Source organism: Branchiostoma belcheri, unplaced genomic scaffold, assembly GCF_001625305.1.
Source record: "Branchiostoma belcheri isolate BF01 breed outbred unplaced genomic scaffold, Haploidv18h27 scaffold14, whole genome shotgun sequence".
Classification (NCBI taxonomy): domain Eukaryota; kingdom Metazoa; phylum Chordata; class Leptocardii; order Amphioxiformes; family Branchiostomatidae; genus Branchiostoma; species Branchiostoma belcheri.
In genome coordinates, this window is record NW_017802824.1 from 4,127,578 (window position 1) to 4,146,489 (window position 18,912).

The following is an 18,912-nucleotide window of genomic DNA, read 5'->3' on the forward strand; positions in this document are numbered from 1 at the left end:
GAAGACTGTTACTGACCAAAAATCAGTGTTAAATTCAGTTCAAACGAAGGTTCACGACAGCACAATGACGTTTTCCGGCATTTTTACGACACACAAGGTTGATGACCTTTGCACTTCCACAGATATCTTCTTCCTAGAGCCTTTTCAGTGTGTTTACTTCGTTTTACTTCCAACTTCTCTTGAAGAGTGAGGGATTAAAGGTGCACGGAACTTTCTGGTAAGTCTCTGCCATCGCCCAAGCGTTAGAAACGCGCATGACCTTCCCAATGTGAAAGTAAACATAAGGTGGCGTGATGGGGGTGGGAGGGGGGCGGACATTTGGGGGGTTGGAGGGGGCGTAGGCTTGGGTTTTGTACACGTGTTTTATATAACGGGCTGCCAAGGCATTGCGTCTTCTAGTTCTACAGCTATCATAGCATTTGGATAAGGATTAAAACCGCCTTTTGTTCACTAGCTAATTATATAAATGTATAAATGGTATGTTGTCATCTCCCTAGGCGTTGCATAATGTAAATTATTCAGTGACATGCCAGCTGCAGCCATGTGTTTTGCCATATGACTATGATATTTGATCCAGAATTGTTTATTTATTGTAGAAATTATGTATCAAAGACAGCTAATGTTACATGTGTATGTAGTAACTGTTTAGAAAATTATACTTGAATGAAATTGTTTTGTTAGGATTTTTATTGTTGAAACAGATTTAATTATGTTTTGATAATAGAATGTTGCTTATAAAACGATGGCAATTTGTGAGTAGATGTTTGAGTGTAATCACATGTGCTTATGATAGCTTTGTGTGATTTTCACACAGTTAACACTTGGTGATTGCACAAGATTTTAACCACCCAGGGCCCACAATATTACAAAGCTTTCAACTCCAATCGAAACATGATTTACATGAAATTTACACAAGAAATAAACAAATTAAAACAATGACAGTGTGCAAAACACATAGGAAGCGAAGCAACCTCAATGTTACATCATGTCGACTGTGTCTGATATGACATTGCACTTTATAGGAGTAAAAATACAGAATGTACATGACTGTATTGGTAGATTTACTATTGCAGAGTAGAACTCGCTGTCACCAAGTACGTATACAGTAGGGGCATAATGTCATTAGATAGCTTCAAACAAGGTTTAGATTTAGATGTACAACGGTTAGGTGTAACAAGTCATTCGGTGTCGACTGCCGCCGCGTCGCGTGCCTGTGAAGCTGGTGTGTTATGCCGAAGGGCGGTTATACCATGGCTATACTGATACAGATATCTTTTTTCCTACTCTATTGTTACCTAACTTAGAAGAGAAACATGGGGCTGGTCTCAGCAGTGAAGAAGTCTGTGGTGGTGCACATGCTCATCGCGTACATTTTCCTGGCGAGTGGAATCATCTGTAACATCTTCCAGGCCGCGGGGTACCTGCTACTACGACCGTACTCTCTCACCGCCTACCGAAAACTGGCCGCTTTTTTTACCAACATGCACTGGAGCCGTGAGTTTCCCAAGATTTCTTGGATCTCTCATTACCATGTTTTATGGGATATTTCCAACTTACTTTGTCGTAGATCACTAAGTCTTGTAGTTTCAAGAGTCAGTTCCAACTTTCCAGAAACTGTTTTCAGCATTTAGTTAATGATGAAGGTCTGTTCTTAGTAGTGCTGTGTACCTAAACCCACATTTAAGTTCAGGTCCGGATTCAAGTCCAGATCTAGAGGATTAGGTTCAGTTCCGGACCCGTACGTAAGTCCGAACCTAAACCAATGGCATATACAAAATTGCATGTTGGCAACCTTGCAATAATTTTGGCCCAATGGCAATGTTTCCTTCATTTTGCAGCACAGATTTTGCAATCTATGGAAGGTTTTACAATGTAGATGGTTTGGAAAGAAAAGGGGTATGTGACATGTTTTTCTTTTGTAATACATGTAAGTCCGGAATCAGTTCTTGATGACTTTATGTTTTATGGTCCAGTGAACCGGTACACAGTACTAGTTCTTAGTCTTATATATACTTCATTGACTTGACACATTTATTTGACAAAAACAAAGTAAGATCTATTCTTAGCTTCCCTTACCCCTCCTCCACCCCCCACCCCCATTTTCTTTGCTAAGGCCACACCAATTGAATTTATTGGTTCTCTCTCTTTTTTGTTGCATCGCTTTATATTTTTCTAAAAAAAATTATCCAAGAACCAAGAACTTAAATTGGTGTGGCCTTATTTTGCTCCCTGCAGAATTGGTTTTCCTGAACGAATGGTGGGCAGGGTCAGAAGTAACAGTTTATTCTAGTGATGAGCAGTGGCAGGAGCACTTTGGGAAGGAGACAGCAGTTATAGTGATGAATCACCATTATGAGGTGGATTTCCTGCATGGCTGGACCCTATGTGAAAGGTTACAGGTGTTAGGGGTAAGTTAGGTACCTCAGGCTGTGTGCTAGCACAGGCATGCTATAGTCCTACATGTATGTTATGTACCAGTGTTCTAGCCAGCAACAATCCTTCCATCATTTACTGGTAACAGAATTTTGCCTCTCAAAACGGACAAAAGTTTGCCCAATCCGTCATCTTTGACGGACAAAAATTGGCGTGAAAAGATATGGAAAGATATGTCATTAATTTAAACTAAGCTTAATCTACCAGCAAAATTTGTCCCTCAAAATACAGGGCACTGTTCAGAGGGTGAATATTTAAAATCCCTGGAAACCCTTAAGGTTGTCATGCCTTCAGAGCTACATGTGCATCAAACATTAAAAAATTTCAAGCTGTCTAGAACACTGTTCTGTACATACCTACAAACATAGTTGCAGGGTTATTTGTGGCATACAAAAACATCATGACCTCGCGACCCTATTCAGCTATTTGTTTTTGTTTACACTCGGCAACTGTGTATACCAAAATAAAATAAAAGGACTTTTATTTGGTGCTGTATGTTTTTGCATTGTTTTGTAAACACTAGAGAACGAAGAAGTCATGAAAAATCTCTTAAAGGGATTTATTTTGTCATAACAAGAATATTTCCAGTCTTACTTTTCTCTGGAGTTGGATGGAATATTCCACTTTGTAATAGGGTATATATAGGTCTGACATGTTTCCTGTAAGTCACATCCAACCTTGCTGCTGGCCTTGCTAACGCTACACGTGTGATATCTGTTCTTCCTCACCACTTCTATAATCTGTGCCGTCATTTCACGCTGCGCCGTCTAGAGCTGGTATTTCTGAACGAGTGGTGGGCGGGATCCACCATTAACATGTACGGTACGGACGCCGACATTGGGCGCATCGGGAAAGAGAACGCCGTCCTGTTGATGAATCATAAGTACGAAACCGACATGATCAGTGGCTGGACCGTGTGCGAGCGGTTCGGATGTCTGGGGGTGAGTTAGTCGCAGTATTATCATATGTGGTTATAATTGTAACACAACAGAAAGTCTGACCAGGTCGACTGGAAATTCATGGTGACTTTTTCTGTTGTGTTGGAACATTAGCTTAAATTTTACAATGAATTCTACCAGCACGTACAGATCTAAAAAAGATCTTTCATTATTAGAACATTGGTCATGCCATAATGATGGTGATTAAGTGAATCCAAACGCAACTAATATTTTTTTTACTAATATAAATATAAAAGCTACTAACTTTATTAGTTTTAAGAGGGAGCTAATTCTTGCAGACTATCCTTTGCTTTGCATGCTTCTATTTTCATATAGTTGACCAGATTTTTGTGTGCTAGCATACTCTGTAAAATGGCAGAAACAAAGCTTGCTCTCTTCACATTAACTTTTGTCAATTCTATGATTTCAACTGCACTGATTTATACATAGTATTATTACATGTATACTTGAATGTGTACACACAAATATACAATGTATATACCTACTAACATGCAACAGATTTTCAAAGCTATGCTCTAACTTAAAAATACCAGAGTGTGTTTAAATTTGTTATTATTTTATTGATGTAAGTCCAAAGCTAGGTGTGTGTCCCTAATACAACTTTCTCTGGCAACAGACCTCTTTTTCTATGTAAGATACATATTGTGTAAGCAGAACTTAAAAAAACACCTGAATATTCAGGTTAGTGCAGCTAAAGTTGGAGCTGTGCAGGTTATTTCTGATGTCTTCCTACATCTAGCATACAATGGTCCATAAACTGGAACACCACCAACTATAAACTATAAAAGACCGAAATGAATAATAATAAGTTATTGTAATGGTTTCTGAAGAGTTTTAAGTATGATCCATACTTCCTCAATTTTCAATGTTACCTAAGTGTGTATTAAAACTCTTTAAAGACCAATTCACCCTAACGTTTTCAGACATCCCGAGCTCTCATCAAAGAATCGGTGAAGTACCTGCCTGTGGTTGGCTGGAGCATGTTCTTTATCGAGTTCCTCTTCCTGAAGCGTGATTATGAGGAGGACAAGAGAACCATTGTCAAGCAGCTGAAGGAACTACGCAACTACCCCGACTACTTCTGGGTAGGTATTGATGTTGTCATGTGGATAGATTGTGTGTTTGTTTGTTTGTTTTGCATTGCTTGTCTTGTCTATTCTAATTTTTGCACGGAAACTCTTTCAATTCAGGGACACTACTCATTGCTGTAATTTTGCTTTTTGGTGTCATGAATAAAGAAGAATTAATATTATAATTATTATAGTAAAAAACAAACCAGTTTTGTACATGTAAGTACAAGCTGCTTAATACCAGAACACGGGATGTCCTATCTTAGGGACGTCCCTAATATAACTGAAGCTACTAGGTACTCATTTTTACCTGAGTGAAGTGAGGAAAGTCATGTAAAGTGCCTTTCCCAAGGGCACAAGATCAATGACATGGGTAGGATTCGAACCCAGGACCTCTTGGTCCCAAGCAGTACATGCTACCATTTATGCCACACAACAAATGAATTCATGTACATATTTCTCAGCTGCTGCTGTTCTGTGAGGGAACACGGTTCACTGCAGAGAAGCACCAGAAGTCCATGGAGGTGGCCAGGAACAAGGGTGTGCCTGAACTGAAACACCACCTCCTGCCTCGTACCAGGGGCTTCCTACTCTGTGCACAGGGCATCAGGGAGTACAGTAAGACTGCAGACTGTCTTTATGTGTTCTGATACTGCCACGATCCAACTCAAACAAATTCACTTTGAGTTCTCAGCAACTATATGTATCTACATGATTGTATATCAGATTCTATAGAGTTCTTCAGGAGTTCTTTTTGTTGTGTAACATGACATTGTGTTATAGTTTATGTAGCATAGAACACGGTACATTCATATTGTGAATCATGCATATGAAGGTTCTCTTATTAGGGCTAAAATTTTAATTGAAGGCAATTTGAGGGCAGTAAAATAGATTTTCAAAGTCAATTTTCTGGTCATGTTTTTAATGTACGTAGTAACAGATTTCCTCATTTAGAATATTTGTTTTGTTTTGTTGCCCTGATATTGCTGTGGCAACAATATCAGGGTGGCAGGAAAATAATCTTTATAACTTTTGCTCAGTTGATGTGACATACATGTATCTTGCCTGACCCATACCCATATTTCAGTTCCAGCCTTCTATGATGTGGAGATTCACTTCCCCAATGGCAGTCCTGAGCCTACATTAATGGGTCTCCTGAAGGGAGAGGCACAACATGCTCACATCTATGTCAGGTAACCTCTCCTTAGTTTAGGCCACACTAATTTGATTTGTTGGTTCTCGTATTATTTCAGTATTTCATTTACTCGTATTAATGCCACCACCAACACGGGACAATACAATACTCATGTTCACCTGAGTAAAGTGAGGAAAGTCATGTAAAGTGCCTTTCCCAAGGGCACAAGATCAGTGGCATGTCAGAACTTGAACCTGGGACCTCATGATTCCAAGTCGTACACTCTGCCGCCATACCACACGGCCAATTTTGTCCTTCAATCTTATTGGGTGAAAAGCTCTGTTTCACTTACATTTTGTACACATGTACTTTAACTGTTGAGAATGCTTTCATGATCTTATGTGTAATTAAACATTTCAAAATGTGTTCTGTACTTCCACCTACTATACAGGAGGATCCCAACAGAAGAGGTACCAGAAGAGGAGAGTGCCTGTGCTGAGTACTGTCACGAGCTGTACAGGATAAAGGTTGGTACAATTCAGCTACTGCAAAGTCGTACATTTTAGAAGGCCATAACAATAATATGCAAAGGTAAACATTATGCATTTGCTTTCTAGTCTTCATGTTGTTGTTTTTTCTTTGACAGGACAAAAACTTTGAGTACTTTGAGCAGAACGGGGTGTTCCCGGATAAGGTTCGTGAGATCCCCCGGAGGCCGTACACACTCCTGATCTTCACCTTCTGGTCCGTCCTGCTGGTGGTGCCCCTCATGAAGTACCTGGTGGGTCTGGTCCTGTCAGGATCAACCTTCATGATCGCTGGAGTCGTCCTGGGAGGGGTTCTAGGTATGTTTATTGGTCAAACATTACCCGTGCAATCGCAGCCTTTTATAGCACTGAATTGATGCAGGATCTACAATCACATACCCATGATACATATAACATATTTTCTCCACACACTTTTGTGAAACTGTGGCAAGGGTCTGTGCGGCTGCCTTCCTGTGCCACATGGTGACCTCAATATGACTTTCCCCAACTGAAGTTACATGTAGGTACCCATTCCTGAGTGGAGTGAGGAAAGTCGTGTGAAGTGCCTTTCCCAAGGGCACAACGTCAGGCACATGTCCAGACATGTCCCGGGTACAACTCTGGATCAAACCTGGGTCTCGCCATTTGATAGTCGAACGCTCTACCACTACGTGGATTTGTCTGTGTCTTGGTTTGATGTGTAATTATGTTTACTTGCACAGAAGGAAAGCATTAATATGATACTGTTTTTGCTCAGTGTCTTCTTCCTCTTCTTCCACTTCAAACAAATAAGTTCAATGACCCAGACTTAACAGATGTCATCACCATGGTAACTGATGCTGTAGCAGACACCCTGTGGTGTTGAGTTACATTATGTAGCAAGTGGCAGGACAGAGTTGCATGGGGGTGGGCACCATATACATACATGTACATGTATTTTGAGGAAGAATAAACAGAGCAGTACTTTGTTAGGCTAGACCATGTAAAGGTTAATGTTACCTTAGTTTAAAGTTATATAGATATTTATAGTCAATATGTTGCTGTTGGTGTATCCCATTGTTTTTATCCCAATATGATCAAATGAAATTAAGTCAACACTTTCCTCTTCCAGTGTCACTGTTACTACAGAAGATGATGGAGGTAACTCAGATCTCCAAAGGCTCCAGCTACGGACACACCAAGGACAACAATAAGAAAAAGTAGTAGCCAGCAATGCCAGTGTACAACCTCAAGCACCTTTGGTTTTTAAAAAGTACTACGTCTAGAAGAGTAAGAGTTGCGGTTTGGAATATTACTGTCAAGGCATTTAGGCTTAGTCCTGTGAATCATGTACCTTATATAATGCAAATACAGTATCACAAAAAGTGCTTCCTAAAAACTTTTAAAACCTACATAGCTGTTTTTCTTACACATAACCATGAATAGAAGACTGTGTCACAGTAAAAAAAATCATAGTTACAGGGAACACTTACACGTATGTTCTGACTTTTAAAGAGCCAACTATGGACTTGTTTTAGTTCTTGTTTTTTTTTTAATGTAGGTAAATGAATGAATGTATCTCAGTACATGTAAAATCATACTGTAACAGTATACCAGTAATTTATTTTGTAGCAAATTTAATGGATTTTCTTTTCCAAGAAAATGAAAAAAAATTGACAGCTTGATAATATTGTGCTCCTACAAGTGAACACAGCCTTATGGATTAATATTACATGATTGTATTTGTAATATACAATGTAACTAACAAGAAGAAATTCTTGGTTGATGGTCTATTTGCAGTGCTTTGTTATATCAAAAGATGATGGTACTAATAGCCTAAGGGTAGACTGTTAGTTAAGGTCATTTGATGTGTGTAGATACTGATGCCTAACCTGTGATTGTGGTAAGTTTTATCTACTCACTGCCAGATAGATGCTAAAGTAGAATAAAGTTTTACTGCGAAGTATGATGACATAGTATATCCACAAAATGTTGAGCTATGTCTTTGTGTAAAATGTCAGGGCTGGAAATAATGTATATGCAGTTTAGTGCAGGTAAAATTGGATCTGCACAGGTATTTCTGATGTCTACCTGCACAAATACTTAGTACACTGGGCTTATACACAAATATAGGTATATGTGGATTTTTATTAGCTGTATTGACTGTTACCAACTAGTACGAAGTACAATGTATAAAAAAATGGTAATGGTCTCTGAACAGGTTTTAATCGGATCTATATATACTTCCTAACTTTTCAGTGCATGGAGCAGGTAAAATTTTCAATGTTACCTGCACCAGTGCAGACATGCAAAAAGAATTTTGAGCCCTTCGTCTTTTGAATTGTTATTTTATAGATTAGAATCATGGTTGGCAAGACATAGCTCTTGGTACATGTATCATTACTTTTACACTGCGATGGTTTAGTCATGTCGTTTCTCATCTGTAATTTTTGCTCTATATTCCTCTTTCTCGTATGTCGTTTGAGTGCATGAATTATTTATGTTAAACTTAACATTTTTTTTGCTCTGTTTCTTCTTGTCCAATAACATAAGGCCCAATGACCTGGACCAGATGTGTGTCACCATGGTAACTGGTTCTGTAGCAGACACCCTGTGGTGTTAGATTACATTATGTAGCAAGAAAGAGTTGGATGGGCTGGTCATTACATACATGTATATGTGTTTGAGGAAGAATGGACAGAGCAGTAACTTTGTTAGGCTAAACCATGTGAAGGTTAAACATGCTTTTACTTTGCAAATTTTACCTCAGTCCTTAGTTCATGTTTGTTTCTATTCAGAGAATTTTTTCTCTGTTCGACTGGTTTCTAGTGACCAAAAGTGGAAAATGCAGATTGAGATTACGGAACTACTATTTGAGTGTAGTTATGACATCTCTCGGACATTGTTTTAGGTTTTAATTTCTTACGTTTTAAGGTTTCTTCTTCGCACATGCACAAAGTTACATTTAAATGATAACAAGTATACAGCAACTGATAATTGTATCATGTGGCCAAATTTTTTCAATGTTTGTGAAATATGAACTCGTTTGCCGTAATGTAACATATTTATTTTGTTTTGATGTCACTGATGTGGTATTTTACAGACATTGAGATTAATATTTCTACTTGTGTTCTGTGAGTTTTAAAATGATGAAATCTCATTTTGGCTAATGATTATGTAAATCTGACTGGACTTTTTTGTGTTTTTTGTGTGTGTGCAATGATCTGTAGCAGGAGACTGAAGGGCAACTAATTTTAACCATAGAGATCGTGGAACACATGCTTTTGTCAGATGTAGATATTTTGTTTTAATATTTAATTTGTTAATGTGCTCATTGTTGATGGATGGATGAAATAGATTGTTAATGCTCATGTTTCTCCCTGTGCTCCTCGCCAATCTCAGTGTTTCTCGTCAGATAAATCTATGATACGTTTCGAAAAACTGCAATCAAAAGTTACAGGCCAGTTACTACTTAATAATATTGTTGTCCCGTATACGCGCGCCACCTAGCGTTTTACACGAAAACTTCTGTGTATAAAAACGTTAACCTCATACCGTTTATCGGGATCAGACACTATAGTTGCTTAGACTGGAGCTACGGTAAGCTTTATTTGTCAACTTTTTAAAACTTGATATGTGGTCTTTTTGGTTTGGAAAAGGGTTTGAATTTACGAATTACTTTAAATTTATTGCTATAGTGTTGAGAAAAAACACATATCGGCCAAATTATGAATCCGAGGGTCTTTGCTGTATATACACTATAACTTCTAAATACGTATACAATGGATGACTCTATATTAGCTAAATTTTAGCACTAAAAGGTACATTTCGAGCAAATAGACATCATGAACAGTGATGGCGTAATTTCCACCGATCACAAAGCTTCTCTACGTAGTCATTATACCATGAGTTGCCCAGTCACAAGTAAACACCGCTCTCCATGTTTGCAAAGCTTAAAAGCTCCCCAGCTTTGAATGCTTTAACGTACAGGCATATTTGCGCACGTTCTATTCTTAACCACGTCTCTATGCTATTATCATGGAAAAGCATTAAAAGCCAGACGGTGAAAAACATTTATTTTCTAAATGAAAGGGTTTCAATTCAAGCTATGACGGGATTATAAAAGTGCATTAGGCCATGTTGATTTGATTATATGGATGACATTCTCTGGAAACCCCAAACTGATGCGAGCGTGCGAATGAAAAAAAGTTTGGCCCCAAAAAATTGCTTTCCTTATGAAATCTACGGTGTTGAACAAAGGACAAAGAGTATGGTTTGGCGAATAATTTAGTCTTCAATTTCATTTCTTTACATTTTTGTCCTTATCGTTTGATTTTGGCATTCTACGACATTGGTATCGTTTTGCAATGTTTTTTACAATGTTTTTTTAATTTAACTTACAGTATATATTTGCTCATTTTGCAACTGTTATGTACGATATTTTACAGCATGGTTGAAAACTTTTCTCTTTTTCTTTAAACAGCCGAAAATTCATGCGCGCGCGGATGTCATCCATATAATCAAATCAACATGGCCTTAGCCACGTGGACTGTTGAATGTCAATGTCATGACTTTGCCCAACTGTCGACAGATATATTCCGTCAAGCTTGGGAACTCTCAAACACGATTCAGGACTTTTATATCATATACTTAAAATAGTTGAAATTCTACATACTATAAAGAAATGGCATTTAAAGTCGCAAATATATAAGGTTAGACACCCAGGTAGAATAGTTGGTAATACAACTTGTACATATAAATCAGGCAACTTAATAATCTCTCCCAAGTGTGAAACGTGTTTGGTGATATATTATCTCGGCCTGGCTTATACAGGTTATATTCTCCACTTAAAGGCATCCAGTGCAGTTTTTAGGGCTTGGGAAACCAGATTTTTCAAAGTCATTATGCAAGAATTCTCATGCAAGATATTAGATGCAATCTGTAACGTCTGAAACGCGGGGTCGTGTGGCGAAACGGCAGAGTGCTCGACTCGGAACCAAGAGGTCCCGGGTTCGAGTCCTGACATGCCATCGATCTTGTGCCCTCTCAAAAGGCCCATTACCCGACTTTCTTCGCATTGCTCAGGTGAAAATGAGTATTGTATTGGTGTTGGTGGCGGTTAAATTATAAGTTGAAAAAAAACTTGAGTGTGCCGTCGCCACGTCTTTTGGTTACAAGTTGGAATATATATTATATATATATATCATTAAAAAAACGTCTGACTCTTCATATAATTTATCCAGTTTATCCTGATTTATGTTGTGTGCACGTCGTTCACAAGAACACACATCCGGTCCGGTAATACTTCACCCTGTAGCCCCATGTCTGTGCTCACACATTCTGTGTACGGAACGTGCTGTCAGCACGACACATGGTTACATTTCGATAAGTTAATTTTCTGCCCCTGTTTGCGCTCCATTGTGCCCGTGCTACTTTCCCTGACAACTTCAACCTTGTTCTCTTTTCTCTGTCTGTTACGTGGACTATAAATAGTCGATTATTTAGCTGTTTTGGGTCAAGGACCACCGTATAAACAACACGTGGTTTGCCCAGAATTTAGGACAATTTTGTATCACACGTCAATACACAGCAAAGCTGAATGTTTTCTACATTACAAGTACTAAGCTGTAATATACGACGTCGCATATTTAACAAAAGTAATATCTAGCTACAAACTAAGATAAATTAGACACAACGCCGTGCAGTTGATACCGAATTATTTGCTCTGTTACCGGTCAAGCGAAGGTTAATCAGGTATATTGGCAAATTTACAGTTTTATGATATTGATATAGCCCCTAGGCGTGGATATGAACAAATGTGTTGTGTATACATTGAATGTAAGGTGCTAAAGGATAGGTTTAATTTGTAATCGTAAAAATTCTTCTATTTTTCCGTCGACTTAACGTATTGTTTGTGTTGGGACAACAAAAACGAGGTAATTTGGTAAACAGTGTATATGGGGGGGGGGCAGTAGCGACTGGGCTGCGTTTAATAGAGACGAATTGAGTCAATGTAATACAAAATCAATTGAAGTAAAATGGGGGCAAAAATAAAGAGATTTTTCTGTTGCAATTTGTCGTTTGGCTCAAAACAATCGGCGTTGTCTGGATTACGGTACAACCCCCCAGTGGTGCTGTTTTGGAAAACGCGACATTCACGAATAGGGTTGCTCGGGGAAACTAGAATCTTAGATCGTCCCGTCGAAACGAAGGTCTAAAAATCGGGCGTGCCAGACAAGAAACGTTGAGAAATATAGCCTCTACCAGGCTTTGGGAGGCGGCTGGAACGAGTGGAAATTATTGACCAAATAGAGAGATAACATGCCAGGGAGGAGTAAGTACACAGTTTAGCAGACCAACTCCCCTAGCATGCTATCTCTCTATTTGGTCAATTTCTACTCTTTCCAGCCGCCTCCCGAAGCCTGGTAGATCGAGACTAAAGAAATCATGATTTATCGCAAAGGGTGAGAAACGGTAGTCTCTACCAGGCTTCGGGAGGCGGAGGGAAAGAGTATAGAGAGATAGCATGCCAGGGGAGATGGTCTGCTGGAGAGAACAGTTTCGGGTGCGGCAAAATGTACTGTCTATCTAGCGGACCAACTCCCTCGGCATGTTATCTCTCTATTTGACCGATTTCTACTCTTTCCATCCGCTTCCCGAAGCCTGGTAGAGGCTAGGAGGAACGGGACTGTTCTTTGTGAAATCTGTGCGCTCAAGAGGGGGGAGCATTCACAGGTGTCACGAACGTCTGTCCTCACAACCTGGGTTCGGGGAACGATACTCCAACCACCTTTTCACACATTTCTCCAGCGTCAGAACGTTTACCTCCAGATCAAAGCCACATTAATACCCCAGCGATCCCACAAGCAAATAGTCTGTTTACCAGCATTTTCCCCACACGACGGGCTGGTTTAATCATTGATGGCTTTTTATTTCAAAGGCACCTGGTGGCCATGGCGGCTCTGAAATACCGGCTGTAAAAGAAAACAATGGGACGCGTTGGTAGTCATCGACAGCAGAAATATCACATCGACATCGCAATGATGCTGGGACGTGCTCACTTTTTGTGAGGGGTTGTCTTACCGTGATAGTACACCAGAAAAATGCAGCGTACTTACCATGAAACTTAATTTCAATGTTACATTCTTGTCTTATATAACATATTCTATAACAAAATAAAATTGAAAAAGGCAGAACATTAGAATTTTGAATCTCGTTGTACAAACAAACCCCGTAGATTGCAATGGAATAACCCATTCGCAGGTGCACGGACCATGGATTAATTTGGAACAAAGGTTATCTGGGGAAGATTTGGCTTCATTTATGAGCTAAAGCTCTTCCCAGTGTGTAGCGGTCATAAAAGAGCTTTCGCGTGATCGCTAGAAAGATCCGTTTTGGTGGTTAAATATCGAGTATGGCGACAGGTCGGGTCCAGTCTAGTCATGTGAACTATCACGGAGAAGGGTCGGTAGTTCCTGGGGGTAGGCTGAGCTTAGCGGAGAGTTTGCAGGACAGTAACGTGTTCTTCTCTCGGCACGGAATCACCAAGAGAGCAGCGTCAAACATCTCGTATGTCCAGTTCGTGCCGGTGGGTAGAGAAAGGCCCAACTTGGAGAAAATCCGGCGGTGGCAGTCCTCACCCTCCCTGAAGCTTTCTTCGCGAGACAGGCGGTCGCCTGTAGGGGTATCCCCGAGACAGGTAGGCAAGGGTATGAAGCGGTGGTCGCCAAGCGTGCCGAATCTAGAGAAAGATCCGGACTTTTTCTGTCAGGGAATGCCGTTAAAAAGGCCGCCTGTGAATACCAAGGGGGAGTCGCCAAGGCCGTGTTCTTCGCTAGACTCCACGGGTGTCGTGCGGCTTAGGATATCGGACTGTACCCGGTTCTGGAGCCACCACCTGTCCGAGCTCGAGCCGACCGTGCGAGCGGCGCGGAGCCTACGGTACGAGCAAGAGTGGCGGCAGGAACACGCAGAGGTGACGCCAAGATACCGTCTGTCCAAGGAGACTCTGAAAGAGCACGACTACCGCATGAACAACGCCGGGCGACGGTCGGAGAAGTCGAGAAGCAGCCCCGTGCAAGTGGACCCCCGTCGCGGTAGTGAAGAGAACGGCGTCACGGTTAGATTCTTAGACAAGGAAATAACCGAAGACTACGGCATGAATGACAGAGAACCACTGCTCGCTGACGGTCACCACAATTCGAGAACATCATCTGAAAGCGAAGACTACAGAGACACCGACATGGACGCCCTTCGCAACGGCCACGTCAAGTCAAAACCTGACAGAGACGCAAGGTATAAAGCAACGAAACAGGACGAAGACTTTAGCTCCTTTAACGCCGCTAAGGTGGCTTTAGTTGCCAAGATGCACGATCTGCAAGACTTCATCTCGAAGACGACAAGCCAAGCGGACGGGCCGAAAGAGCTCACGAGTCCGCGCAGGGGACTTCATCAGAAGCGCAGTACCAGGTCGTACGGTGGTGCCCCCTTGCGGTCGCTGCTGAATAAGCTGCCCTCGGATTTCATCATGGGGCACATCGGTTGTCATGGCGACTGTGGACAGTGTTTCCAGGCTGCGCTCATGCCTGAAGGTGTGGTGGACCCCGCCGATAACAAGTGACTTTTTTTGTCTCACTGTAGTTTACAAATTGTTATCAAAGTTGTTCTGCGACCCTAGCAACACTGAAGCTAGAAAAATATGTGTAGCGATATCAGAAACCATATGGTGGAAAGTTGTATGTTGAAGTTTTTTGCAGATTGTGATATTATTTTTGCAGATTGTGATATTTCTGCAGATTGTGATTTTTTGTGATATTTTTGCAGATTGTGATATTTTTGTGATATTTTTGCAGATTGTGATATTTTTGTGATATTTTTGGAGATTGTGATATTTTTGCAGATTGTGATATTTTGCAGATTGTGATATTTTTGTGATTATTTTTGGAGATTGTGATATTTTTGCAGATTGTGATATTTTTGCTTTCTTTGCATTTGTACGTGTTAATGACGAAATGGAAAAGATGGTTGAGCCTGAATTAAAATCCAGTCTATTTTTATTGCTCTGGTTGTTCAACATACATAAAAATTGATACTTGATGTTTGACGTACAAATTATACTTTAAGTTGCTCCTTTTGCTGCTACTAGTATATGTTCAGACTTGCAGTAGTGTGAATGAAAGTTGGTGATATTGAATATGACTTCTTTGCTGTGTGATTTTGTTTTTGTACTTTACAATGTTTGGAGTACTATTGTTAAACAATCACATAGACAGGAAAACGTACTAAAATGCACAACAGCTATGCAAAGAATGTGTGCCCTAATTAATAAATCATCTTTTCAAAGGCCGTAAGCTGGGCACACAAGTGGTACATGTACTATATAGCTGTAGCCTGTCCTATAAATTAGGTAAACAATCTACACTTTGTAGAAACAGAAAAGAACGGTCGTCTATTTTTAGAGGGTAGTTTTCAATGATATGCCCGATTAAAACCTTGAGGTGAAAATGATATATTATAGATATTGGTTAGCCTCTACCAGGCTTTAAAAGCGGATAGGAAGAATAGAAATTGACCAAAGAGACAGATAACATGTCAGGGGAGTCGGTCTGCTAAAGCAGTCAGCAAATATTTCATTGGTGGACTAACTTCCTTGACATTTTATCTGTCTATTGGTCAATTTCCAGCCTCTTCTGAAGCCTGGTAGAGGCTAATTTTTGGTGACGGTAAAATATGCTTCTCTCACTTCAGAAAATAGTTCCATCAGGTCGGCTAATTATAATAATAAGTATAGGATACAAGAAATGAAAACTCCGGTAAAACATATTGTATATACCAGTTTTTACTATTGCAGAGGATGTGCTATGTATCCCCCAGTGTTTTCAATGTCTGTGGCTTATGTAGTGGAATAGTGGCGCCAAAATGGCTGAAAAGGGGAACCATCCATCCATTCAAGTAAATCATATTTGCATAAGGCACTCATTCATATTTAATACACATTACCAGGATCACAGAAACACGTTACAGTTGCCAGGTAAAAAAACGTGTCCTTTGAAAAGGGAGGGGCATTTTCTTTGAACAGCGGATAGCAGGCTGCAGATAGCAGGCTGCAGTTAGCAGTATTATCGCTAGGGGCTCTTCTGAGGGGAAAACACTGCCGATTGCGAATCTACTGTGTTCGAACGCCTACTTTGCTCAAATGACAATGAAACCAAAACTAATCCAATTTTTCATTTCGTGAATTCTGCAACTTTCCCAGACAGCAGGCTGCAGTTAGCAGTATTACCGCTAGAGGCTCTTCTGAGTGGAAAACACCGCGGATTGCGAACCTGCTGCGTTTGAACGTCAGCTTTGACAATGGCACCAAAACTAATCCAATTTTTCCTTTCGTGAATTTTCTACGACTTTCCCGTCGTAAGTCGCAAACGGTTAGGAACTTGGATATTACCGTATAAGGCGATATGGGTCGAGGCCTGCTCGTTTTAGCCCCAGCGTGCTTTCCCCATAATAAATTTACCTAGACTTGCACATCTCTGACCTGGAACTGTAACTCGATCAGGCCAGGCGAGCTTGATGTCATTTGGTCAGCAAATACCCAGAGGGTCCTCTCCGAAATGTTAATGTGCTGTTAGAATGCTCCCCGGTGTATACCGTAATTGCGTATATAGCGACGATTGAATTTTATCACAGACAAGATTATTACACTTTGGCAATATGAATAGTTCAGAGTTTACGATGCTCGAATTAATATAACTGGACCATTATTATTATACCCACTTCTTGTCATTACATTTACAACAATTTTTCAAATTTAGCATGACAATTTTGGCTCATGTACATTAAATTTTCTGCAAAAGAAAACATAGTGTTTGGTCATTATGCTGTAACCCCTGCAAGCTATACATATGGATATATACTAATTAATTATATCATACTTAAACTTTCATATCTATCCCATTCTAATCACCAACTCTTGTATTAGTTAGGCTAGCCTAAAAATATAGTTAATATGTACTAGTAGATGCCATACTTCGTACCCTGTACAACTGTTGTACAATAAAGTTATCTTGTATTATGTTAACAGTCACTTGTTCTACTGTTCTGCTAAAGTTTGCTTTATTGACAGATTCTTTATTGAAAAAAAAAGTACTGGGACTTTTGTAAGGTCTTCTACAACTAAAGATTTTACAAATTTATGTATGTATGGATAACTTCATCCTACGTACAGAATATATGTATGTGGCAAATTACGTACAGAATATATAACACTGAATAGAAAGCACTGGGGGAAAGGCCAGTCTACCGTAGCCACAGTCTCGGAGACAAAAATAGAGAAACAATTCGTAAGATGGCGTGTCGAGCATACTGCCGGTCTAGGGTTGCTCTCTGATGAGTCTATTCGCGGCACATAAAACATTGGCTGTTGTCTCAGTTGCACTTCAAGTTTGCTTAATGACGTTCCGAGGGGCTGATGTCCCCAGTTGGCGCTAGTGTAGGATCTAGATAACACGGGCTTGATGTGAAAATGAGTAGAAGATTTCGGTACGAACAATACAGTTTAAAACTGACAAATTTTAAAGACTTTTATTACTGTTACAGCCCGGAAGGTGGTGCTGGTGTATATGGTCTATGACGCTATAGCTTTGCTTTGAATTGAATTGTCTCGGTCAAAAAGTAATTTGTTCCAATTTAGTCAACATACACAGCAAAGGTACGATTCCTGAATGAAGATGAACATTGTAACTATTCCAGTGTGCACCAAAAATTGGTCCTGATCTACAGCGATATACTAGCAGCGTTGATTTTGCCCAAATATGAGAAAAAAATAAAGCGATGCCCATCCTCATATGTGTAATATCACCTGAGCACAAGTTTAAATCTCGCGAGATAAAACGAGATTTTTCAAAAGATGGACGATAAAGAAATTAAAACAATTAAGAATCTTTATTTTATTTTATGACAGAAACAAGTGCAAGATATGGATACTCCTACAACTACAACTATAATGTACTTACATGTACTTAGAGTTTATGTCTTACAAAATGTAAGTTGAATTACTGATTATCACCTTTTCTGACACACATCTAGACACCGTGTCATTCAGAAATATGCACCTGCCCAGCAAACCAAAAGTGTCATACGCTGCACGCACTCAAAAGTACATATCCCTGTCACAGAAAGTCTGATTGAGTATATCCACGTAATGCGTTATACAGAAAAACCCATTCACCAAATAGGATTGCTGCGGTAGCCACACAATGCAAGGCAAATTTAGAACATCATTCGCCAGGGTGGGTAATTTATGAGGTGATGGCGTTGCTAGGATACCAGGTCGCCTGGGGAGACGAGTGATCCTTTAAGTTTCATGCTAACTCAAGCGTGCCTAAGTTTATTATAGTCACTCCAGTGAGACCGACGTCAAGCTATCTTAGTGTGCACGAAGCAAAGAATACACTCAGATACCGGCCATTTGTCGACTCAGCAATGCTGTCGCCAGTTAAGTGGAGAGTTTTAAGGTAGACTTCTTTATTGAGTCGTTCGTACCTCCTATTCAACAGCATAGAAATAACACAGCTTAGAATTAGTCCACCAATTATATGCCGAAAAGAGGGAATATTGGTGCTATTTGTGGTACGTACGTCGGTGAAGGTTAGACATACAGGTATAAGATACACACACACACAAAAAAACCATTACTCAAGCAACTGGATATGATTTTAGACATAATTATATCCAGTTGCTTGAGTTTTTTGGCGTATTGTGGTACTGTGTTTAGGGCGCGGTCACATTTCCCTACCGGGGCCCGGCCGGGT

The 18,912-nt window shown here is 40.0% G+C and overlaps 2 protein-coding genes across 3 annotated transcripts; both read left to right on the plus strand.

Moving 5' to 3' along the window:
• Nucleotides 1–97: 97 nt before the first annotated feature.
• On the plus strand, nt 98–7,369 carry LOC109464579 (1-acyl-sn-glycerol-3-phosphate acyltransferase delta-like). 2 transcript variants are annotated; one of them, XM_019761584.1, is made up of 9 exons: nt 98–217; nt 1,305–1,494; nt 2,236–2,408; nt 4,316–4,477; nt 4,927–5,080; nt 5,550–5,655; nt 6,049–6,124; nt 6,244–6,442; nt 7,236–7,369. In XM_019761584.1, the coding sequence occupies exons 2-9, from the start codon at nt 1,314–1,316 to the stop codon at nt 7,325–7,327; spliced, it is 1,143 nt and encodes a 380-aa protein (XP_019617143.1). In that variant the 5' UTR covers nt 98–217; nt 1,305–1,313; the 3' UTR covers nt 7,328–7,369. The 2 variants fall into 2 exon arrangements, with proteins under 2 accessions (XP_019617143.1, XP_019617145.1); XM_019761586.1 differs by lacking the exon at nt 2,236–2,408 and adding an exon at nt 3,205–3,374.
• A 6,022-nt stretch (nt 7,370–13,391) lies between these two features.
• On the plus strand, nt 13,392–14,888 carry LOC109464590. Its single transcript, XM_019761597.1, has one exon. It carries the CDS (start codon nt 13,518–13,520, stop codon nt 14,721–14,723), a length of 1,206 nt encoding a protein of 401 aa, XP_019617156.1. The 5' UTR covers nt 13,392–13,517; the 3' UTR covers nt 14,724–14,888.
• Nucleotides 14,889–18,912: the final 4,024 nt, after the last annotated feature.